The 25,438-nt window shown below is 41.3% G+C and overlaps 1 protein-coding gene across 1 annotated transcript in view; it reads left to right on the forward strand.

The window, feature by feature from the left end:
* Positions 1–25,438, forward strand: part of GLDC (glycine decarboxylase) — a 101,096-nt gene that overhangs the window by 54,054 nt on the left and 21,604 nt on the right. Inside the window, exons 16-18 of the mRNA XM_036855462.1 lie at positions 11,767–11,842; positions 17,816–17,941; positions 19,370–19,519. Coding sequence (XP_036711357.1) covers positions 11,767–11,842; positions 17,816–17,941; positions 19,370–19,519 — 352 coding nt within the window. The remainder of the gene's footprint in view (positions 1–11,766; positions 11,843–17,815; positions 17,942–19,369; positions 19,520–25,438) is intronic.

The raw sequence follows: 25,438 nt of genomic DNA on the forward strand, positions 1-25,438 counted from the left end.
GAAAAAGAATTTAGTGTACCATGTCAGCCACTGAAGTTATACTCATAAAATAGAGGGTGTAGTAACCTCTTTTATCAAGGGACCATTTCCTGGTGTTTTTATTTATACCTGACAAGTTGGAACTGGTCAGTGTGTCTACAGAGTTCTAGAGTCCAGTCACCAAAACTTTGGAATCTAAATATATTTCCCTTCCTTTTTTGTTACTGCATGGTATTTAAAAGATAACTATGGCATAATTTTTAGGAAGTAGCGTTAGTAATATTTTATAACTTAATTTTTTATTGTGGTAAAATATACATAATATAAAATTTACTATTTTAACCATTTTTTTTTTAATTATTTATTTTTATTTATTTATTTATTTATTTTTGGCTGTGTTGGGTCTTCGTTTCTGTGCGAGGGCTTTCTCCAGTTGCAGCAAGCGGGGGCCACTCTTCATCGCGGTGCGCGGGCCTCTCACTATCGCGGCCTCTCGTTGCGGAGCACAAGCTCCAGACGCGCAGGCTCAGTAGTTGTGGCGCACGGGCTTAGTTGCTCCGCGGCATGTGGGATCCTCCCAGACCAGGGCTCGAACCCGCGTCCCCTGCATTGGCAGGCAGACTCCCAACCACTGCACCACCAGGGAAGCCCTATTTTAACCATTTTTAACTGTCCAGTTCAATGGCATTCATTACATTCACATCATTGTACAACCATCAACTCTGTCTAGCTCCAGAACTTTTTTATCTTCCCAAATCGAAGCTCTGTACCCATTAAACAATATTTCCTCATTTACCCCTTACCCCAGCGCCTGGCAACCGTGATTCTACTTTCTGTCACTATTAACTTGACCACTCTACGTACAGCACATAAATGGAATCATACAATATTTGTCCTTTTGTGTCTGGCTTATTTCACTTAGCATAATGTCTTCAGGGTTCATCCATGTTGTGACATGTCAGCATTTCCCTCCTTTTAAAATATTCCATTGTATGTATGTACCACATTTTGTTTATCCATTCTTCCATCAATGGACATATGGGTTGTTTCAACCTTTTGGTTATAAGGAATAATGCTGCTATGAGTGTTGGTGTACAAATACCTGTTTGAGTCCCTGCCTTCAGTTCTTTTGGGTGTATAGCCAGACGTGAAATTGTTGAATATATGGTAATTCTGTTTAATTTTTTAAGGAACTGCCATGCTGTTTTACAGATCTATGCAGAGGCATAGATGGAAAGAGAATCAAAGGATGGACACCGAAATAGTTATCTCAAGGTGGTAGAATTTCAAGTGATTTTTACTTTTTGTCCTTACACTATTTTAGTTTATAAAAACGTTTTTTAACCACGATATATGTTATTTTAATACAATCCAAAAATAAGTTACTTTTATTGTGGGGAACGTGCATATTATGAAACAATGAAATTCTTGATAAGATGCTTACAGATTCATTTCCACCCTGACTCTCCTGATCTCAGGGGGTTTGGCCATCAGCTGATAGCATAATGAAGTTGGCTTTGAACTTGCCTTGGGGTTGAGGCAAACCACTGGTCTTCCTTTGTAGCAAAGCCGTACTCAAAGTGAGGAAGGTTTGCAACAAAGGGCAAAAGAGCCAAACTCTGTAGAATAGAGTAATATTTAACATCAAGTGGACTCGAAATACAACTCTCTGGTTCTAAAATGCCTAAGTAGGAAAACTGCAATTTTCGGGCATAAACCTGAGTGTTTCTGCCTGTTTTCCTGATGGCTCCGCCTCGTCTGTGCTGCTGGGCCCTCACATAATGTCTTCCAGTCCAGAGCAGTTCTGTGTTATGCCCACAGAGGGTTTTTATTCTTTCTCTCTTTCTCTAATAGTTCCCGCCTAGATAGAGACTGCCACAGGGCCTTTGTCTGCAGTGCACTTTCTTCTGAGGGGAAATCAGCAGCTCAAAGGAGAGGTTAGCTAGCACCCAGGATATGTGAGGCCTCCAGAGCTCTGTCATGTGGCTTCCTCCCTAGTTGTGATGTAGGTTTCTCTCCTATACAGCAAGAAAGGGGACACTACCTTATTGATCTGAGATTTAATTGAGGGATGGCTGATAAATATGGATGATAAAGGATTTTGTAACCAAAAACTGTGGCGTGAAATCTTTGGTTCGTATAGCCAAGCCTTCACTTGGTCTATTTCCTGGGACAGTTAGATCCCAACGTTGTTTAAAGGACTTGAAACAAAAATGTCAAGAAACTTGTCCCCATTTCTCTTACTTATTTGCTCAATCTATAAACGCGGAGTGCATTTCCAGCTTAGTGGAGAACATAGCCAGATAATATTTAATTACCTTTCCATTTCCTACTGTGCCCAGCGCAGCTTGCTTCGGCTTGTTCCCCGTATCCCTGTGACACTCTTAAAATCATTCAGCAGCACACAAATACACTCTAGGAATTGCTAGGTTAGAATTATGATGTAATGTTTAAGGCAGACAGAAACAGCATTTAACACCTTCCACGGATATCTAAAATGAAAGACAAGCTGGAATTATTATTAGCTCACTTGGCTTATAAAAGTGAGGGAGTTGTTTTTGTCTTTAAAAACTGCAAACTGTGATCTTGAGTGTAGATAGAGCTAGCGGTTGCTTTCCTGGAATCTCCTCCTGGTAAGGTTCTTCAATGAGGTGTGAACAGGGCGCAATCAATGACTCTCAAACTTTATTGTGCATGAGAATCACCTGTAGGGCTTGTGAAATTGCTAAGTCCCACCACCAGAGTTTCTGATTTAATGAGTCTGGATTGAGGCCTGAGAATTTGTATTTCTAATATAATCCTGGGGGATGAGGTGGTGCTGGTTTGGCTACCACACTGTGAAAACCACGGCCTGCAGGGGTTCTCAGTCCTGGCTGCATATTAGAATTCCTGGGGAGCCTTTGAGGTATACCATGGCCTCCCCACCGCGCAAGCTAGCTGCATCGGAATCTCCTCCAGGGGCAGTACCCAGGCATCACAGAGTTTTTAAAAAGCTCCTCAGGTGATACTAATGTGCATCACTGGGTTGCAAAGTGTGTTGACCTGGGGGAACACCAAAGAGGGAGGTTTAGTTATGACTAATATCTTCTAGTGGAGTGAACTTTAAAACTGGCCTTTGCAGGCCAAGTCATGACTGTCATGTGCAGATCACACTGTTTACAACAAAGAGAGTCAAACCCCTGATATTGGCCATGTCCCTCCCCTTCTTTCCTGAGCTCATGGTCAGTGTCATTGAGTAGACTTACCTCATTGATAACTTCTGATTCGCTTTCCTGCTGGGCCTAGTGCAGCTTCAGAGCCCTCCCTTACAGAGAGCTCTGAGAAACCAGATATTAGAGACCCTCTCTGATGAGTGACTGATTTCCCAAGGAGACACTCAGAGTGCCAGGAAGAGAAAGAAGGGTGAAGGATGAAAAGAGACACTTTTGGGGAAATATAAAGCAATGAGAAAGATCTCCCCTTCCCCAACTTTCTTGACTCTCAAGAGTATATTTGGATTTTTGCAGTTTGTAAGGCTTTGGAGAAGTGGTTCTCACATTGGGCTGTACCCACAGAATTTCTGATTCAGTACTCCTGGGGTGCAAGCCAAGCATTTATATTTCTAACAAGTCCCCGGGTGATGCTGATATTTGGGGATTTCGAGTTTGAAAACCACTGCTTTAAGGTGCTCTTGAGATATCAGAAAGGTTAGAGTGGCTGGATCCATCCAGATGTTTTTTGCCCAGAATTCAAAGGTTAAGCATAGAATTTAGCTTATGTCAAATTAGATACAGGTTGGTAAGAACATGTTGAGGGGGTGTTATTTTAAGCTACTAGAAGCAGAGATCTAGGTAGTGTTTGGAATATTTGAGTTATGCAACAAAGAGTTTGATTGAATTTGAATTGCTTCTAAGATATGGAAGCATATCATGTTTATCCTGTCTGTAAGATAGGAGTCAGCACTAATTCTACCTTGTTTTCTTGAGAGTGGTCTTCTGAGGTTGCTGTGCACTGATTCAGGTCATTTTTGACACACTGGCTGTTTTGTTGATCATTTTACTGTGATTAGTTTTACCATAATGTCAGTTTCTTAGCTAACATTTCACTTGGATCATTTTTGTTCCTAACCACTCGTTGGTGGTATTTTTAAAGTAAAGAAGGGTTTGGATGAGGACAGTTTGGCATTAGAATGTCCAACATCAAAACATTATGTATCACAAGAAATTATTAATAGTGCTTCTTTCTGGGGAGTAAGACTGGGAAGAATTTGGGGGGGGTTGCTTTCTTTTCTTTTTTTACTGTAAGCTTCATCCCTTCTGCATTGATGGAATTCTAAAAAAATCAGACAAACATATTACTTTTATAATACAAATTTTAAATTCATCTGTAAATTAGGTGGCATATCCCAATGAGACAGATGAGAGTAAGATCCAGAGGAGCTCAGGGTAAAATTGTTTGAAAAGGGATAGCAAATCAAGGAAGGCTTTGATATTAGGGGCAAGAGAAACTCCAGGATGGCCCCATCTCTTTGTTAGATCTGCCTAGGAATGAGTGACTTTAAAATGCTGTGTTGTAGGAGAAATTTAGTAATCCCCTCCCGCCCCATGACACCGTCATTAAGTAAAGGTTCTTAGGTGCAACAACAGAAGATGGGTTGGCATAATTTAAGCAGAAAAGCAATTTACAGGGTGAAGATATTGGGTGGTTCCCAGAATTGATGGAAAAGCTGGACAGTGGGGCTTCAAAAGTGAGCAAGACCCAAGGGAAGTTGGCAGCAGAGAACAAATCAAGGTCACTCCAGGGGAAGCATCACCACCACCACTGTGACTGCCCTTTTCCTAGGGTCACTCCCTCCAGATTCATGAAGTCCCAGGCTGGAGTATCCGTTAGGTTGAGACTGGGTTACATGTCTAGCACCTCGTTCATGGGTAGTGATTGGGAATATCTGGTCCCTTTCTGCTTCCATAGGGTGTGTTAGGACCCTGCCTTTCCCTAGACTCACACAAAAGGGGAAATTCCCCTTTTAAGGGGACTGAAAGGCTGAGCATTTCTACATATACACCCACAAAAAGAGCAACAATGAGAACCTGCAAATCTCCAACATCCTAATGTAACTCTTCCTTTCTATTTCTAAGCACATTCACATGTTTGATCATCACAGCACCATTTTCTAATTGAGTTGCCTTTGTTTTTTACTGTTTGTTATGTAGTTTCTTTGTTACTGTTTTTACTGTTTATATGTAGTTTGCAGATATTTTCTCCCAATCTGTAGCGTGTCTTTTCATCTTCTTAACAGGGTCTTTTGCAGAGCAAAAGTTTTCAACTATGATGAAGTTCAGTTTATCCATTTTTCCTTTTATGAATTGTGCTTTTGATTTCAAGTCAAAGAACTCTTTGACTAGCTCTAAATTTCAAAGATTTTCTTCTGTTTAATCCTAAAAGTTTTACCGTTTTATGTTTTACATTTAAGTCCATGATCTATTTTGAGATAGTTTTTGTGTAAGGTATGAGACTTAGCTTGACCTATGGAAGTCTAATTGTTCCAGCATTATTTGTTGAAAAGGCTGTCTTTCCTCTATTGAATTACTTTTGCAATTTTGTCAAAAATCAGTTGGGTTTATATATGTGAATTTATTTCTGGTTTCTATATTCTATTCCATTGATCTACAAGTATATCCTTCCACTAATAATACACTATTTATTACAGTAACTGTATAATAAGTCTTGGCATCAGACTGATTCTTCTTGCTTTTTTCTTTTTCAAAATGAAGCTATTTCAGTCACTTTGCCTTTACATATAAATTTCAGAATAATCTTATGTCTACAAAAATCTTGGTTTTATTGGATAATGATGCATATTTTAGCTCTTAAATATTATAGTTTTGGGACTTCCCTGGTGGCGCAGTGGTCAAGACTCCACGTTCCCAATGCAGGGCGCCTGGGTTCGAACCCTGGTCAGGGAACTAGATCCCACATGCATGCCGCAACCAAGAGTTCACACGCCGCAACTAAGGAGCCGGTGAGGTGCAACTAAGGAGCCGGTGAGGTGCAACTAAGGAGCCTGCCTGCTGCAACTGAGACCCAGTGCAACCAAAATAAATAAATAAATTTTTTTTTTTAAGTTATAGTTTTTACAACAGGCTAGATGTTAGATACTGATATTATAGGTGGTTGAAGGGAAACAATTCACTTCGTATTTAAATTTACAGTTTATCACTCAAAAAAACCTTTTCATGATAAATGTCTTTTTAAATGTAATAATTTTAAAAACATATAGGAAACTTCTTAAGAAGTTCAGATATTATTAGAAATAAAATAGGCCCACAGACTTGTAGACAGCTTAGAAGAAAACTTCTCTGAAACTGCACACTAAATGTGGCCATTAGTGTGTGAACTACAATGGTGTGTTAAAAACTACTGAATGATTTTCAGAAGAATATCTAGAGAAAATTAAAACAAGAATAGATTTGGTAAATCTCGATACTTGATAGTTCAAAAAAATTGTATAAATCTTGAATCATCAGCACCCAAAATTTTAAATGTTATGATCCATAACATGATCATTTTCTTTAGGGCACTATTTTTTTTTTAAATTAATTAATTAATTTCTGGCTGTGTTGGGTCTTCGTTGCTGCGCTCGGGCTTTCTCTAGATGTGGCAAGCGGGGGCTACTCTTCGTTGTGGTGCTCAGGCTTCTCATTGTGGTGGCTTCTCTTGCTGTGGAGCATGGGCTCTAGGCGCGCGGGCTTCAGTAGTTGCGACATGCGGGCTCTGTAGTTGTGGCTCGCCGGCTCTAGAGCACAGGCTCAGTAGTTGTGGCACATGAGCTTAGTTGCTCCGCGGCATGTGGGATCTTCCGGGACCAGGGCTTGAACCTATGTCCCCTGCATTGGCAGGCGGATTCTTAACCACTGTGCCACCAGGGAAGTCCCTAGGGCACATTTTTAACACCTTTTGACTTGTATAAATATAGTATCCCACTTTGACTTGTATAAATAAAACATCCTACTGTTTTCTCAGTTCAATTTATAGTATAATTCAACAGGAATTTTGGTGACTGCTGGGGTTCACACTAAGTCATGAATTGTAGCGTATTCTGCAGTCACGCAAATGGGTTCTATGTTACTTTTTTGTAAGTATATATACTGTGCAGAAATCTTTCTCTTAAAAACAGCAGTTACAATAATCCATCTTCAAATATTCCCAAGCAGACAACTTCTGAAGAATTTCCTATGGTGTATATAAAGTCAGCCACTGTATTCTTTAGGTGGAACAAAGAGGTTATTTAATGACTGGTTGAGGATGACTTCTGCAATCAGTGACAAAGGTACTCAGTAACTGACCAAAATGCCTTCTTTATAGGATGCAATTCACTTATAATCTTATGCTTAAATTGTATGCTTAAAAAGTGCTGTGCTTTCCACCTGTGACTATTGGCCATGCATATCATTCTGCAAAATCATCTGTAGGAGCAGGCCATCCATGTTCCTTCTTCATCATAGATAGACGTATCTGCAGTTATATTTCTAAAATCTAGTGGAAGTTTCCAAGTGTCCCTTGGGATTTATTTTGTGTGATAGTCCAATAAAAATTTGTTCCAAAGATCTAAAAATTTAACCTTTCCAGATAGAACTAAATTGTAATATTTCTTAATCTTAACCTTTGCTCAGTGCTCTTAGCAAAGGTAAAGGTAAAATGATAAAAATCTTTGAAGTTTATTTTGTCCTTCTTGCTCTGATCTTAGCAAAAGAGCTGAACTATCACTCTAGCTCTGTCATGCCATCTTCAAATTCCACCCCCCCTTTAATTAATTTTTTTGCCAAATTCACATTGAATAGCTGCCCTGAAATCCCACACTTACAATGATACACTGACGCTAATAGGGTCTAGGTTTAAATCATTACAAAACTGTTGAATCCCATCAACTCCAATTTATTTTCACCTTGTGGATCATTGTACTTGCTATACAGTTGTTCTAGCTTCGTCTAGTCTACTGGATTTCTCGTGGATTCTTTGTAGAATGAGTCTGGGTTTTGGAAGAAGTTGCTAGTTGTCACTCATTCTGTGTTAAACAGTACAATATGTCGCAGTTTTTTCACCAGCCTGAGTAAATGCCGTGACTGGGGGCCTTGTTTTTCTCAGACAGTTTAAGCTTATGCCTACCTGGCACTTCTAAGTGGGTCTGAGGCTCCCCATTTACTGGCATCCTCCTCACTGTGGCTGGCTCTGCAGGTCCAGGCCAGTAGCCACTTCATTTTAAATAGATGTCAGAAGACCACTATCCTAGCTGCCCCTCCACAGGTAGTACTTTTCTGATGGGTTCTGTCTGGGTTATGCTTATAAGCAGTTACTTTTCATAATACTTTTCCACCAACAGGTGGCACTAATAATTCCCCTTATTTCCATAGTACCCTAGGAATAAGACTTGTGTGGCATTTAGAACATATCTTTTGTACTTTTTTGAGTTGAAACATGGCTGATTTTTAAGAGTATCTAAGGCAGAAAACACCCAGCATTCCTGATCAAGTCTTTAGCATGTTGCCTTTCTCCTGGATTACTGGCTCCTAGCTCCAGTCTCTTCTTTCACTCCTAGTCTAAACACCTTGGTTGGTCTTCCAACAAAACAAGATGAGTAGAAGTCATGAGAAAAACACAGAGAGAAATACAAAATCCATGTGCTGAAGTCCCTTTCCATGGGAGAAAGGATGACATTAATGTTGATTGTCTGGACTGGAGAAGAACTCAATTTTGAACAAATTGACTAAACATTTATTGCAGAGCTACTCCATGCATAGTACTATTCTATATATTCCCTGTGAGTACTATTCTATATATTCCCTGTGAATGTATAGAACTCTAATACCTAAGATCCTATTCTCAAAGCCTATACCCTAATTGAGATAAAATAGGCACACGAAGTACATGTGAGATCTATAATTTCAATGTATAGTGTATGAATAGGATGGTATTATCAGAAGAACGAGTAGAGTAAAATACTCCACGAGTTTGGAGGAGGTAAAGAATAATTCAGTCATTCAGTCAGTCAATCAGTATTTATTGAACACCCCCTATGTCAGTGTTCTTGGCGTAGAGAAAACAATGTTGATAAAGACAGATAAGATTTCTGCCTTCAGGGAAGGCCTCTCTGAGGAGGTGACACTTGAGCTGAGGCCTAAATACTGATAAGAAGCCAGATATTTGAAGAACTAGAGGAGGAGCTTTCCAAGCAGAAGGAACATTTAGTGAAAAGCCCCAAGACAGACATTGGCTTGATCTGTTTCAGGGAAGGAAGAAGGCTTGGGTGGCTGGAGGATAGTGAGCAAGGAGAGGATGGTAGAAGACACGGGTGTAGAGGTGGGTGGAAGTCACAGATCATGTGGGGGATTTGTAGGCCATGGTGAGGAACTGGATTTGTGACTTTGGGGAAGGCTTTATAGAAGAGGCAGAACTTGAGTTGGGACAGTTGAAGAATGGTGGATTTGGCTTGTTGGAGGGAAAGGAGAGGGTGATAGAGGTTGAGGGTTGTGGAAGTGCTCATTCAAATGCTGTGGTAGCCCATCCTCAGCCCATCCTGAGTCACAGAGTGATGAGGGTTGCTGCCTGAAGATGGTGATGATTGATGATGATGATGATGACGTTGATGATAGTGATGATAGTTGCCAGTACTTAATGAGTGTTTACCTAGTGCCAGGCACTGTGAAAAGCCCTTTACCATGGATCATCTCATGTCTTATCATATCTGCCCTTCGAGTTGGGTGCAATTATTATGCACATTTCAGAGATGAGAACACAGAGAGGCTAAGTAAATAGTGGTGTAAGTGGTTTGCTAAATCGTGGCATGTTCATTTTCCTGTTCTCAAAATAAAGAACATCAAATGAGCTAGAACTTGTTTTTCAGAAGCCAGAAAAATAGAAGCCCAGTGTTTGCCTCCCTCCCTGGAAGAGAGAGGAGAGAGGCAAAGCTCACTCAGTGTGGGTGATGAGGAAATGGGTGCCCAAGGTCTTATGGGGACAGGCCTTTTACATGGAGCTAAACCTCCTAGTTCTGTCAGTCAGACAAGGGTTCTGTGAAGGAAAGCCAGCGTTTGCTCCCATGACTCTCAATCCTTTGGGAAGCACAGCGTGCTCAGAGGAGCCTCACTGCTTACAAGTGAAGCACGAGGCCCCTTAAGACAGGCCAACTTGTATCAGTGTCTCCGGCTGTCACTGTTGGCCGGTTGGGCATGTAATACTCTGACTCAGTTTCTTCATGTGCAAAATGAAGACAATGGTACCTATCTTGTGGGGGTATTAGGAGGATTAAATAAGATGATGTAAAATGCTTGGTGGTGACAACAACAGTGTTTCCCATTTACCTGTGTTTACTCCGTGCACAGTGCCTGGTAAAGAGGAAGTGCTTAATTAATGGAGCAGTTTATACTTATTGTTATTATTATTATTCCTTAACTCATCTAGTCTCTTCTGCTGCTCTGTGACACCCACATTGTGGAAATCACCACTTTCCTTCCTTTCCTCCAGCCAGGCTCTACGCCCTGCACACCCAGATGTTTCCCCGTTCTCTGTCCTTTTCTCATGCTGAGCCCTAAATCGTCAATTCTGCCGTCTCCTGACACCAAACCATCAATGCCCCTATGCTAGTTTGCAGATATTTCAAATCCAACTGGTTCCATCCCAGCGTTCTCTCAAAAAATGTTTTCCAATGCTCAAAATTTTAGCGTTTAGTTTAGAAATTAAACAGTTTATCCAATTTATTCTTAAGCCTTGTGCTTTTTTAGAGTATGATCTCAATATTACGGGGTGACCAGAAGCGATGAATGCCAAAACCACCGCGCCTTCCACAGAGTCAAAAGATGGTGTAATTTTGCGAAATGGAGGAAATATGCATTTTGAATGGGATTAAAAAAACCTATTACTCACTTCCTTTCCTTCCTGCAGAGAGTACTGAGAACATTAAGTAACAGTTTATGACTGACTCAGCATCCCTCCCTGGAATGTTAGTCATTAAGTGTTCTCTAAAAGTAGTGTCTTCAAGGACTGCTGAGACGGGGATGGCCAGCCTCTAGCAGCCATGATCATTAGGGCTTGGGAAAGCCAACCCTGAGACTGTCAGGAATGGTGCCACACTCAAAGTGTACAGTTCCTTTGGGGTAATCTGATCATTGACTAAACATTTGGTGATGTTAAGAAATTATTGTTCATTGTTTTAGGTGTAATAATTATCTTTTGTTTTTATTTATTTATTTATTTATTATGGCCGCGCCACGCGGCATGCGGGATCTTAGTTCCCCAACCAGGATCAAACCCGTGCCCACTGCACTGGAAGCGTGGAGTCTTAACCACTGGACCACCAGGGAAGTCCCTACAGTTATCTTTTAAAAATAATTCTTATCTTTGGAAGATACATATTGAAGATTGAATTGATGAAATGATATGATGCTTGAGTTCTGCTTCAAAATAATCTAGTTCAGAGTGAAGGATATAGGTGGAAACAAGATTGACCATAGTCTGATCATTTTTAAAGCTGGGTGATAGGTATAATGTGATGGTTCCTTATAGTCTTCTCTCTACTTTTCTATAATTTTGGAATTTTCCATAATAAAAAAAAATTTTTTAGGTGCATGGGTAAGCTTTAGTGCACAGACCAGGTACTGTTCTGGTTGTTCAAGCCTTTAGGCTCATGCAGGGGTCCTAGGTGAGCTTTTAGTGTCACATGTTGGTGAACACACAGCCTGTGCCCGATGAATATTGAATGAGTAAATGAAAGCAGAGAGGCATAAAGCTCTGACCCTTTTCTTCCTGTCTTTGCAGCGGAGCCCAGGGGGAATACGCTGGGCTGGCCACTATCCGAGCCTACTTAGACGGGAAAGGAGAGAGACACAGAACAGTGAGTGTGGACCGTTTGCTCACCACCGGGGGGTGGGGGGAGGGCTGCAGGTTCAGCTTTAGGGTCCCTTTCATTCTGTGGGACACTCCCTCCAAGTCTTCTTGGAAGAAGCTGGGGAAACATATAATCAAGAAACAAATGTCTATGAACTGGCTATTACGATCCTTGCCTCCAAGACGTTTCACTGGACCATTTTGAGGGAAAACATTTGGAGATAAAAGGCTTTCTCTCAAACCCAGTCTGTAAAAGTCAGCCAGTTGGCTGTGGACCTGCTCCCCGCAGGGAGCAAAGGGAGGAAGGGGCAGGAATGTTGCCATTCCAAGCCTCCCTCCTTGGCTCAGCCCTGGACAGAGGGCAGAGACTGAGCTTTCATTCTTCTGTAACTCCTACTGTGCCTGAGCACAGTTCTTGTCATATGTATGCTCAGAAAATATTTATTGAATAAATAAATTCCCTATTAAGTGATTCTCAGCTCTAAGCAACAAAAGAAGACATGGGACATGGAGCAGAGTTCACGGTTCTGCTTCTTTGTTTGCTTTGGGTGAGAGTCTAGTCTCCAGGGTCCAAACTGCTTTTGGGGGGCCCTTGTGCGGCCAGCAGGTGCTAATGGGCTCGCCAGGCCTCCACTAATCCCCAAAGGCAGTGCCTTTAGCAGATGACCTAACAACACAGGTTTCAGATTGTGGCTGAAGGAGGTCTGTGTTCCTGGGACCTTCATTTTGGTGATGGCCACGCTAAACTTGAACTTCATGAGCTGTGGAGGTGGTGTTAGAGGGAGCAGTGGGTAGGAGCCAGGAGCAGGTCGAAGTGTCTGCCCAGCCCAGGAGAGTTAGAGAAAAAGGTGCTGGGGTGGTCTGGCTGCCCACATAAGTGGGGTGCAGTGGGTGGTAGTCCAATCTTAGTCCATTCCTGGTTTTATTAAAGCTGGAAGATTGTTTATGGCCAGTTGCCTGGATTTTGCAGTGAAGAATTTAAATACTATTTCACTTCCCTTTCACAAAAGGGGAGAAAAAAAATTTTCTCCCACCTTCCCTTGCTTATCCATCCTGATTACACAGGTGTGTTTTCCCAGGCCTTCGTCCTGGTTGGGGAATAGAATTGACTTTCAAAGACCTTTTGGAAAACAGGACATTTATTACTTGAATAAGTTATTGAAGACTGGCCACATGCGAGGTACTGTGTGCGCCAGTCCAGAGAGAGATCAAGCGATAAATAAGACAGACACAGTCCCTGATATTTCAACTTTTTTTTTTCGCTTAGGTGTTGAATTCTTTAACTTTCTAAGGAAGGGTTAGTTTGGAATTACGATTGTTCTTTGGACCTCAGAATCTCAGCACCGTCATAGAGTCAGAAAGGAAACACTGGGACTCCAGTGAGAGGATGCCAGATGACTGACATTTAAAGTTGCTTTTTCTATTTTTCCTCCGTGGCTTCCATGTACTCAGTAGCCCCTGGAACTCCCCATTGTTAGGTTCTTTAACCATGAGGTGTCTGGGACTCCTGGGGAGGGAGCCATTCATCCTGTGTAACCATCTTCATGTTGCTCCTGCTTTATGGAGAGGCTGCCGAGATCTACACTGTGGTGCTTGTGGAAAGCCAGTGAGCAGCTAGCGAGAAAAGGCCAGCTAAAACCCAGGGCTGTCCACTCTGTGATACTTCCCATCCCTCCTTGGTTCCCTGCTCTTTAGTCTGACACCTGGAGCTATCTGTGAATGTCTAGGAGTTGGGGACCAAACCAGAAAGGTCAAGGAAAAAGGATGAGAGACGTTTTGATTGGGCCTGGGCAGAGTTCTTCTGTGACTCATGGATTCTTTTTAGCTCCTTTTCCTTCTTTATTTTTTCCAGTCCTCCCTTCTCTCTCAGTCCCCTTGTGTGTGACTTTTCTTCTGGCACCACTGTTCACACTACCATCACTGAAATGTTGGGAGAGGTTATTCCACTGAAGGACAGAGAGGAGTGGGATGCTGCATTTTGGGGGGTGGGTGAGGGGAGGCAGGGAAGGCTACCCAGTCACTGAGCTTGTAGAAATACAGAACTCTTAAGTTCTGAAATGTTGGCATCCTTTCTAGATTAAAGATTTTAATTAAACCTGACTTTTTTAGTTAGAGAAAAAGAAAATGACTTATTATTCAAATAATCAGGATTTTTCAACATCAGAGATGTCTAAGACAGCTGCTTCCATACAACAGACTCTAATGGAATCTAGTAAAATATATCCTTTTGGGGCTTCCATGGTGGCGCAGTGGTTGCGAATCTGCCTGCCAATGCAGGGGACACGGGTTAGAGCCCTGGTCTGGGAAGATCCCACATGCCGCGGAGCAACTAGGCCCGTGAGCCACAATTGCTGAGCCTGCGCGTCTGGAGCCTGTGCTCCGCAACAGGAGAAGCCGCGATGGTGAGAGGCCCGCGCACCGCGATGAAGAGTGGCCCCCGCTCGCCACAACTAGAGAAAGCCCTCGCACAGAAACGAAGACCCAACACATCCAAAATAAATAAATAAATTAATTAATTAAAAAAAAAAATATATATATATCCTTTTGAAAAAAAAAAAAAAAAAAGAATGTGGGGAAGTCATGTGCTACAGAACCTCCCGGGTTCCTGATGATTCTCTTATTTCAAGCTGTTTTGGAAGTTATTTTCACATTTACTCTTAGGTTAAATTTCAGAGGTTCCTAAAATGCAATGGCCAAGTTCTTGATTTACCAGTTTAACTTGAGAGAATACAAATTATTTAACAAACACTTATATAGAAATTACCCTGTGCCAGGCACTGTCCTAAACACTTTATATTTATTAACTCAATTTGCCTGTCAAATACTAACTCAGGTTTGTTGATCAGATACTGAATTTCCTATACAAAGGGAAAACACTGACCAAAAAACCCCCCAAAAACCAAAAAAAAACCCACCACCAAAAAACACCCCCAAAACCTATATGTATTTTTCTTTTCTCAGCTGCCTGAGGCAAAGGAGTGGCCTTTTGTTTTTGGATTTTACCTGTGGTAAGAAATTGATTTCCCTTGCAAAGGAGCCCTCCTCCTTAATCTGTCACTCATTCAGCAAGTCTTCTTTTTTTTCTTTTTATAGATTTATTTTATTTATTTATTCATTTGTTTTTTGGCTGCGTTGGGTCTTCCGTTGCTGTGTGCTGGCTTTCTCTGGTTGCCGCGAGCGGGGGCCACTTTTCGTTGCAGTGAGTGGGCTTCTCATTGCGGTGGCTTCTCTTGTTGTGGAGCACAGGCTCTAGGTGCGCAGGCTTCAGTAGTTGTGGCACACGGGCTTCAGTAGTTGTGGCTCGTGGGCTTAGTTGTCATGTGGGATCTTACCAGACCAGGGCTTGAACCCGTGTCACCTGCATTGGCAGATGGATTCTTAACCACTGCACCACCAGGGAAGCCCCCAGCAAGTCTTTGAGGATGAGCTAGCTATGTTGGGTCTATACCAGGTGCATTGGGGGGTTAGAAAAACACAGCATCCACCTAAATTGGCATAAATGTACCAAAGAGGGTTAATGTTGATAAAATATCAAATCTGGGTCCTGTTATTTCCAAGTCCTTTGCAACGCCACAATTTTTAAAGTGAGGATCCACATAGAAAATCAGAAACGTCTAACAGCAAGAAATCCCTGACAAAACCACTGGGACCTTTTCTTCCCGCTAATCCTTATATCAGGATGTGTATTAGTTTCCCATGGCTACTGTAACGAATTACTGCAAACTTAGTGACTTAGAACAACACAGATTTATTTTCTTATAGTTATGGAGGCTAGAAGTCTGAAATTGGTTTCACTTGGCTAAAGTCAGTGTGTTGGCAGGGCTCGTTCCTTGTGGAGGATCCAGGAGAGAATCTGTTTCTTTGCCTTTCCTAGTTCCTGGAGGCCTCCTACATTCCTTGACTCATGGCCCCTTCCTGCCATCACTCCAACCCCTTGTTCAGTTATCACATCTTCTACCTCCTCTGTAGTCAAAGCTTCCCCTGGCTCCTTATGATGAGAACACTTGTGAATGCATTTAGGGTCCAACCTATAATCCAGATTTCAAGATGCCATCTCAAGATCCTCAATTTCTCACCTCAAGATCCTTAATTTAATCACACCAGCAAAATCCCTGTTGCCATATAAAGTCACATTTGTAGACTCTGGGATTAGAATGTGGACACATTTGGATGCTATTCAGTGTATCACAAGATGAGTGACATTTTTAGCTTGGATGTTTTTGTTTCCTTATAACTTCTCTGGTATGAATTCTTCATTGAGGCCTTTAACAAATATTTTATATTCATTTTTAAATATTCACCTTTCCCTTCCTTGATCAGTGTTCTGCCCAGAAGGGATCCTTTTATCCAAAGATCCTTTGGTAGAATAAAAATATCTTGTGAGAAAGGAAAAATAACTCCAGCTTTGGTCCTGAGAAATTAAAGAGAAGAACTTAATACAAAAGGGAAACATTTAAACAAGAAAAAGGATTTGAGGACAACACAGCATAATAAGCATGAGACCAGTAACCATTCAAAAGAGGCACTAACTTTCTGTCTGCAGAAGAACAACAAAGTAATTTCATGTTTGCCTCTGTTTGTAGTTCTCTTTGGGTCACATACATTTTGCTTAAGTAGATGGCTTTGCTGTTTTTGAGGAAACAGCTGTAAGCTAAATATCCCCTTCATAAGCCTATTTTTATGATGCCCATCCACTTCTCTTCAAGGGGTGTCAGTATTGGTTCTGGGATTAAAAAAAATTAAAAACAGGATTGTTTTCAGGGTCAACATTGCTTCTTCTTGTTGCTTTCTGTTGGAGGGAACTCCATGAGGCCCTTTCCTGTAGTGGGGCACCATCAGATCACACAGAGCAGCTGTGTTCCCATGATTTGGGGGCAGGAAATGCAAATGATTTAAATCTGGGAATTTTAACGTTGTGCCTACCATCCGCCTTCCATAAGAATTCAACACATCTTTAAGCTCTGGCTTAGGTTCTAGCTCTTGAAATACTTTCTCTTGATCTCTTCAACTTGAAGTGGCACCCCGTTATTCTGATTTCCTTTGGTACCTGTGGGCTCTAGACATTTTTTTTTAAAGAATTTTTATTTCCCCAATTATACTGACAACAACAAGATGCTTTGGAAAGAGAGGAACGGCTTCCTCAGATAAGGGAGGAGGAGATGTTTCCACTGGCCAAGGAGACTCGGTTGAGGTGATGCAGTCCCTGTTTAAAGGGTCCTTTTATTTATTTATTTATTTTTAGTTTTTTAATCTGACCGCACCGCCCGGCATGTGGGATCTTAGTTCCCCAACCAGGGATCAAACCCGCGTCCCCTGCATTGGAAGCGCGGAGTCTTAGCCACTGGACCTCCAGGGAAGTCCTTCTAGACATTTATTTATACGGATGCCAGCCTTGTCAGTGAACGCAGTGTGTGAGCACAGGGCAGGGGCTGATCGGCATTTGTGCTTAGTTATGATTCTCATGGCAACTAACAATTCATTGCACAGAGTAAGCATCCAGTAATGAAGTAGTCATTGGTGTGTTGGCACTGGGAGGCCTTGGAATATGTCGGCTATTACTTCTCCTGGTCTCAGTAGAGCCGAGCAGAGCACTGGAGCTGTGATGTGTGCACTTGAGTCCTAGAGTTTAACTTCCAATCTCATGTTCTTGTAAGGTGCTTTCTATATATTATAGCTGAGACAAGGTTAGAATAAGCCTAGGCCTGCTTTTGGTGTTGCTGGGTTAAGGGAGGAGAGTATTAATATTCTGAAAGTCTTTAGGGAACAGTATTTGGGGATTCAAGTGTAAACTCCTGTTAGACATTGTTTTGCAATACAGTAATAATGAAATTGTAGTAAACTTTAAGGCACTACTGGTCAATTTAAATAGAGCATGTGGCACCTATTGAATTTATGCTCCAAGTATTTTGTAGGACTTTTCTGTCATTATGAAGAGCCTGGTGATTTTTCTCTCCTTCCTTCCTTTCATTCCATTCCTAAGGTTTGCCTCATTCCAAAATCCGCACATGGAACCAATCCTGCAAGTGCCCACATGGCAGGCATGAAGATTCAGCCTGTGGAGGTGGATAAATACGGGAATATCGATGCAGCTCACCTCAAGGCTATGGTACTCATCTTCCACTTAACAGATGGGGGAGGTCTGGGTTGGAAAGAAGTTGTGGGGATCAGGGATGGTTTATCTTCTTTTGCATTCTAATTAAAAGACTGCAGTTCCTCCTCTGAATGAGTCTAGGGAGAATGGCATAAAATCAGAAAACCTAGCCGACTCTATAAGAAAAATAAAAGCAAGAGTCACATTTCTGGTCCAGAATAAAGCTGACCACAGTCTATTTTACCTCTTCCTTCTCTAACAGGGAGAAGGTCCTTTACATTGAAATCCCATCATCTAATGTGTGCATGTGTAAGAAACTGAATGAATTATTCATGGTGGTAGTAAGGATACTCCTTGCAGGATCTACCTGCCTCCTTCTGCCCAACCTTCCCCTCCTTCCCCCATTAACAGTCAAACTGGCAGTCACTGGTATTCTCAATCTTTGTGTTGGGAATTAAAACATAAATGTAGATTCTGCAGATGCTTATGATGGCCCCAGCCGTTACCTGCTGAATTTCAGGCAATATTCCATCTTCCTTCTTGCAGCACCAATCCCCACTCCCAACCTCCCAACCTCCAGGAAGAGGTTGCCTAGCAACCATATCTGCTTTCCACTGGTGGACTGGAGGCTGCATCTTAAGAGGGAAGGAAATCACTTGAATAGCAATGTGATTTTGTCGGGGTTGTTAGGTATGGAGACTGAGAACTTCATGTAACCACCTCAAAGGGAAGATGAAAACACACAACGCTGCTCACCTCTCCCACCCACCCTCCTGCTTCCATAGCTCCATAAAGTTTTTACTGATAAATATTCTGGGCCAGTAGTTATAATTATTAAGTCTCTCCAAAATAGGATATGACCTTAAAAAGGTTTTTTTTCATTTCCACATGAGCCTGTTCACTGACTTGCTGGTCAAAAAAACAGGAACATGCCTTTTATATATGCTTGCCTTCTGTCAAAAGGAAAAAGATGGATTTTTTTTTTTAATCAGAGCAGAATACTCCTAGTGGAAATTCTAGTTTCAGTAGAATGGGAGGGAAAGGGGATAAGGGTGGATATGGCAAGATGAGCAGAGAGAGATTAACTGTGAGAATCAACTTGTCTGGAACCAAAAAGATCTGAAATAATTATTGAGATGATTTGAACCAAAGGAAAACCACTTTAGAGAGTTGAGCCCAAAATACCCAAAAATCTTCTGAACAGTTTTTTGGTTTTGACAATGGAAACCTATCCTGAAGGGATCTTGTTATTTCTTTGTAATGATTTACAAAGGGAGTAATGGCTGTGGATCTTCTATTAGCGTCATCCTACATTGAGACAGATCCAGAAATGAATAGAACGAGTCTTCGTCCTTCTTAATCCTTTAAAATAAAAAGCGAGGGATTGGCTAAGAAAGAAACATTCCCTTTCATTGTCTCCCTCTGCCCTTTTTTATCTTTCAGGTGGATAAACACAAGGAGAACCTGGCAGCAATCATGATTACGTACCCATCCACCAATGGAGTGTTTGAAGAGAACATCGGAGATGTGTGTGACCTGATCCACCAACACGGAGGACAGGTCTACCTGGACGGAGCAAATATGAACGCTCAGGTGGGCAGTGTGAGAGGGCTCCCTGAGAAAATGGTTAAGTGCCAAAAAAAAAAAATTCATTTTCTTTGATTTCTTGCCAGTTGTCTTAAAACATGACACTGAATTCAGAACAGAGACTGACTTTCTATATTGCCAAATCAAACAAAGTATGTACCACAATTTCACTGAGATTACAGATCCTAAGGAGGTTATGGGGGATGCTGAGGAGGAGGTAAAAAGGTTGAAGGGAAGCAGGGAGTGAGCTGAATGTCCTTAGCTTGTCACAGGGTGTTATCCCTCTGGGGGTACTAAAGGCAATGAGGTCACCTGACTCCCTTCCTGAGGGAATTTAGACCCAAGTTTTGGCCCCTGGTGGCTGTTGATCTCCCATGGCCTTGGACTAGCTTCAGCTTCATCAGTGTGAAACAGCTGAATAGCTCTGTCCCTGAAGGGCTGATCCTGACTTCTTGGCAGGGCTTGGGGGGTGTGGTGGTGGTCTGTGTGATGTGTACCTTTGAGGAAATGCGTTAGGGAGACTTTGGAGGACAGGGACTCATCATGTTTTTAAGAGTCTTCTCAGCTTCCTCCTCTCCTCCTTTTTTTTTTTTTTTTTTTTTTAAATTTATTTATTTATTTATTTATTTTTGGCTGCATTGGGTCTTTGTTGCTGTGTGCTGGCTGTCTCTAGTTGCGGCGAGCGGGGGCTACTCTTCGTTGCTGTGCGCGGGCTTCTCATTGCGGTGGCTTCTCTTTGTTGCGGAGCTCGGTCTCTAGGTGTGCGGGCTTCAGTAGCTGTGGCACGTGGGCTCAGTAGTTGTGGCTTGCAGGCTCTAGAGCGCAGGCTTAGTAGTTGTGGCACACGGGCTTAGTTGCTCTGTGGCATGTGGGATCTTCCCAGACAAGGGCTGGAACCCGTGTCTCCTGCATTGGCAGGTGGATTCTTAATCACTGCACCACGAGGGAAGTCCCTTTTTTAAAAAAAAATTTTGTTGAACCATTTCAGACTCTCTGCTTTTCTTTGCTCCTGTCTGATTTCTTTTGAGTAGTCCAGGGATTCTATTGCTTCAGTAGCATAAATGGATTCTTTATCTTTGACCACATTCACAATTAGTCCAAGTGCCAAAGTGGCAGGAACACCCGTTGAATGTTGTGGCTGGTGCCAGAATGGTCCAGGAAAACTGTCAGCCTCCCTTTCTCTCCCGCAGCTCAGTATTCTCTTCAACAGCCTTCCAGCCCTTTATAGCCACGTGCCCTAAGGGGCCCTTTGGTAAAGTGCATGATACCCAAAGCTGGGGTGCTAGAAATGCTGGGGTGAAATTGCCTGTTTCGATAGCACGGAGGTACTGTACTTTCTTGCGCTAGGGTACTTCCTTTTCTCCCTCTTGGGGTGAATAATTAGGAATTGACTGTATATTCAATTCTGTATTTTAAAATCTAAATTAGGCTAAAAAGTCAGTTGCTGTTTCCATAGAAACCACGAGCCACGCTGCCTGTGGGATGCCAGGTTTTGGTGGCAGTATTTTTTTTTTTTTAATATCTTTATTGGAGTATAATTGCTTTACAATGTTGTGTTAGTTTCCACTGTATAACAAAGTGAATCAGCTATATATATACATATATCCCCATATCCCCTCCCTCTTGTGTCTCCCTCCCACCCTCCCTATCCCACCCCTCTAGGTGGTCACAAAGCACCGAGCTGACCTCCCTGTGCTATGCCGCTGCTTCCCACTAGCTATCTGTTTTACATTTGGAAGTGTATATATGTCAATTCTACTCTCTCATTTTGTCCCAGCTTACCCTTCCCCCTCCCCGTGTCCTCAAGTCTATTCTCTACGTCTGCGTCTTTATTCCTGTCCTGCCCCTAGGTTCATCAGAACCATTTTTTTTTGTTTTTTTTTAAGATTCCACATATAGGTGTTAGCATATGGTATTTGTTTTTCTCTTTCTGACTTACTTCACACTGTATGACAGACTCTAGGTCCACGCACCTCACTACAAATAGTTCAATTTCGTTTCTTTTTATGGCTGAGTAATATTCCGTTGTATATGTGTGCCACATCTTCTTTATCCATTCATCTGTCGATGGACACTTAGGTTGCTTCCATGTCCTGGCTATTGTAAATAGTGCTGCAATGAACATTGTGGTACATGCCTCTTTTTGAATTATGGTTTTCTCAAGGTATATGCCCAGTAGTGGGATTGCTGGGTTGTATGGTAGTTCTACTTTTAGTTTTTTAAGGAACCTCCATACTGTTCTCCATAGTGGCTGTATCAATTTACATTCCCACCAACAGTGCAAGAGGGTTCCCTTTCCTCCATACCCTCTCCAGCATTTATTGTTTGTAGATTTTTTGATTATGGCCATTCTGACTGGTGTGAGGTGATACCTCATTGTAGTTTTGATTTGAATTTCTCTAATGATTAGTGATGTTGAGCATCCTTTCATGTGTTTGTTGGCAATCTGTATATCTTCTTTGGAGAAATGTCTATTTAGGTCTTCTGCCCATTTTTGGATTGGGTTGTTTGTTTTTTTGATATTGAGCTGCACAAGCTGCTTGTATATTTTGGAGATTAATCCTTTGTTTGTTGCTTTGTTTGCAAATATTTTCTCCCATTCTGAGGGCTGTCTTTTTGTCTTGTTTATGTGTTCCTTTGCTGTGCAAAAGCTTTTAAGTTTCATTGGGTCCCATTTGTTTATTTTTGTTTTTATTTCCATTTCTCTAGGAGGTGGTCAAAAAGGATCTTGCTGTGATTGATGTCATAGAGTGTTCTGCCTATGTTTTCCCCTAAGAGTTTTATACTGTCTGGCCTTACATTTAGGTCTTCAATCCATTTCGAGTTTATTTATTTACTTATTTATTTATTTATTTACTTTACTTTAAAAAAAAAAGTAAGCTGTATCTTATTTTATTTTTATTTATTTATTTATTTTTTTTGGCTGTGTTGGGTCTTCGTTTCTGTGCGAGGGCTTTCTCTAGTTGTGGCAAGCGGGGGCCACTCTTCATCGCGGTGTGCGGGCCTCTCACTATCGCAGCCTCTCTTGTTGCGGAGCACAGGCTCCAGACGCGCAGGCTCAGTAGTTGTGGCTTACGGGCCTAGTTGCTCCGCGGCATGTGGGATCCTCCCAGACCAGGGCTCGAACCCGTGTCCCCTGCATTGGCAGGCAGATTCTCAACCACTGCGCCACCAGGGAAGCCCCATTTTGAGTTTATTTTTGTATACAGTGTTAAGGAGTGTTCTAATTTCATTCTTTTACATGTAGCTATCCAGTTTTCCCAGCACCACTTATTGAAGAGACTGTCTTTTCTCCATTGTATATTCTTACCTCCTTTATCAAAGATAAGGTGATCATATTTGTGTGGGTTTATCTCTGGGCTTTCTATCCTGTTCCATTGATCTATATTTCTATTTTTGTGCCATTACCGTACTGTCTTGATGACTGTAGCTTTGTAGTATAGTCTGAAGTCAGGGAGACTGATTCCTCCAGCCCTGTTTTTCCTTCTCAAGATTGCTGTGGCTATTTGGGGTCTTTTGTGTTTCCATACAAATTGTGAAATTTTTTGTTCTAGTTCTGTGAGAAATGCCAGTGGTAGTTTGATAGGGATTACATTGAATCTGTAGATTGCTTTGGGTAGTATAGTCATTTTCACAATGTTGATTCTTCCAATCAAGAACATGGTATATCTCTCCATCTCTTTGTATATCTTTAATTTTTTTCATCAGTGTCTTATAGTTTTCTGCATACAGGTCTTTTGTCTCCTTAGGTAGGTTTATTCCTAGGTATTTTTTTTTTAATTTTTTATTTATTTATTTATTTTTAGCTGTATTGGGTCTTCGTTTCTGTGCGAGGGCTTTCTCTAGTTGTGGCAAGTGGGGGCCACTCTTCATTGCGGTGCACGGACCTTTCACTGTCGCGGCCTCTCTTGTTGCGGAGCACGGGCTCCAGATGCGCAGGCTCAGCAGCTGTGGCTCACGGGCCTAGTTGCTCCGCGGCATGTGGGATCTTCCCAGACCAGGGCTCGAACCCGTGTCCCCTGCATTGGCAGGCAGATTCTCAACCACTGCACCACCAGGGAAGCCCTATTCCTAGGTATTTTATTGTTTTTGTTGCAATGGTAAATGGGAATGTTTCCTTAATTTCTCTTTCAGATTTTTTATCATTAGTGTATAGGAGTGCAAGAGATTTCTGTGCATTAATTTTGTATCCTGCTACTTTACCAAATTCATTGATTAGCTCTAGTAGTTTTCTGGTAGCATCTTTAGGATTCTCTATGTATAGTATCATGTCATCTGCAAACAGTGACAGTTTTACTTTTTCTTTTCTGATTTGGATTCCTTTTATTTCTTTTTCTTCTCTGATTACTGTGGCTAAAACTTCCAAAACTATGTTGAATAATAGCGATGAGAGTGGGCAACCTTGTCTTGTTCCTGATCTTAGAGGAAATGGTTTCAGTTTTTCACCACTGAGAATGATGTTGGCTGTGGGTTTGTCATATATGGCCTTTATTATGTTGAGGAAAGTTCCCTCTATGCCTACTTTCTGGAGGGTTTTTATCATAAATGGGTGTTGATTTTGTGGAAAGCTTTTTCTGCATCTATTGAGATGATCATATGGTTTTTCTCCTTCAATTTGTTAATATGGTGTATCACTTTGATTGATTGCGTATATTGAAGAATCCTTGCATTCCTGGGATAAACCCCACTTGATCATGGTGTATGATCCTTTTAATGTGCTGTTGGATTCTGTTTGCTAGTATTTTGTTGAGGGTTTTTGCATCTATGTTCATCAGTGATATTGGCCTGTAGTTTTCTTTTTTTGTGACATCTTTGTCTGGTTTTGGTATCAGGGTGATGGTGGCCTTGTAGAATGAGTTTGGGAGTGTTCCTCCCTCTGCTATATTTTGGAAGAGTTTGAGAAGGATAGGTGTTAGCTCTTCTCTAAATGTTTGATAGAATTCACCTGTGAAGCCATCTGCTCCTGGGCTTTTGTTTGTTGGAAGATTTTTAATCACAGTTTCAATTTCAGTGCTTGTGATTGGTCTGTTCATATTTTCTGTTTCTTCTTGGTTCAGTCTTGGAAGGTTGTGCATTTCTAAGAATGTGTCCATTTCTTCCAGGTTTTCCATTTTATTGGCATAGAGTTGCTTGTAGTAATCTCTCATGATCTTTTGTATTTCTGCAGTGTCAGTGGTTACTTCTCCTTTTTCATTTCTAATTCTATTGATTTGAGTCTTCTTCCTTTTTTTCTTGACGAGTCTGGCTAATGGTTTATCAATTTTGTTTATCTTCTCAAAGAACAGCTTTTAGTTTTATTGATCTTTGCTATTGTGTCCTTCATTTCTTTTTCATTTATTTCTGATCTGATCTTTATGATTTCTTTACTTCTGCTAACTTTGGATTTTTTTGGTTCTTCTTTCTCTAATTGCTTTAGGTGTAAGGTTAGCTTGTTTATTTGAGATTTTTCTTGTTTCTTGAGGTAGGATTGTATTGCTATAAACTTCCCTCTTAGAACTGCTTTTGTTGCATCCCATAGGTTTTGGGTTGTTGTGCTTTCATTGTCATTTGTTTCTAGGTATTTTTTGATTTCCTCTTTGATTTCTTCATTAATCTCTTGGTTATTTAATAGCATATTGTTTAGCCTCCATGTGTTTGTATTTTTTACAGTGTTTTTCCTGTAACTGATATCTAGTCTTATAGCACTGCAGTCAGAAAAGATACTTGATACCATTTCAGTTTTCTTAAATTTACCAAGGCTTGATTTGTGACCCAAGATATGATCTATCCTGGAGAGTGTTCCATGAGCACTTGAGAAGAAAGTGTATTCTGTTGTTTTTGGATGGAATGTCCTATAAATACCAATTAAGTTCATCTTGTTTAATGTGTCATTTAAAGCTTGTGTTTCCTTATTTATTTTCATTTTGGATGATCAGTCCATTGGTT

This window comes from Balaenoptera musculus, chromosome 6 (genome assembly GCF_009873245.2).
Source record: "Balaenoptera musculus isolate JJ_BM4_2016_0621 chromosome 6, mBalMus1.pri.v3, whole genome shotgun sequence".
Taxonomy (NCBI): domain Eukaryota; kingdom Metazoa; phylum Chordata; class Mammalia; order Artiodactyla; family Balaenopteridae; genus Balaenoptera; species Balaenoptera musculus.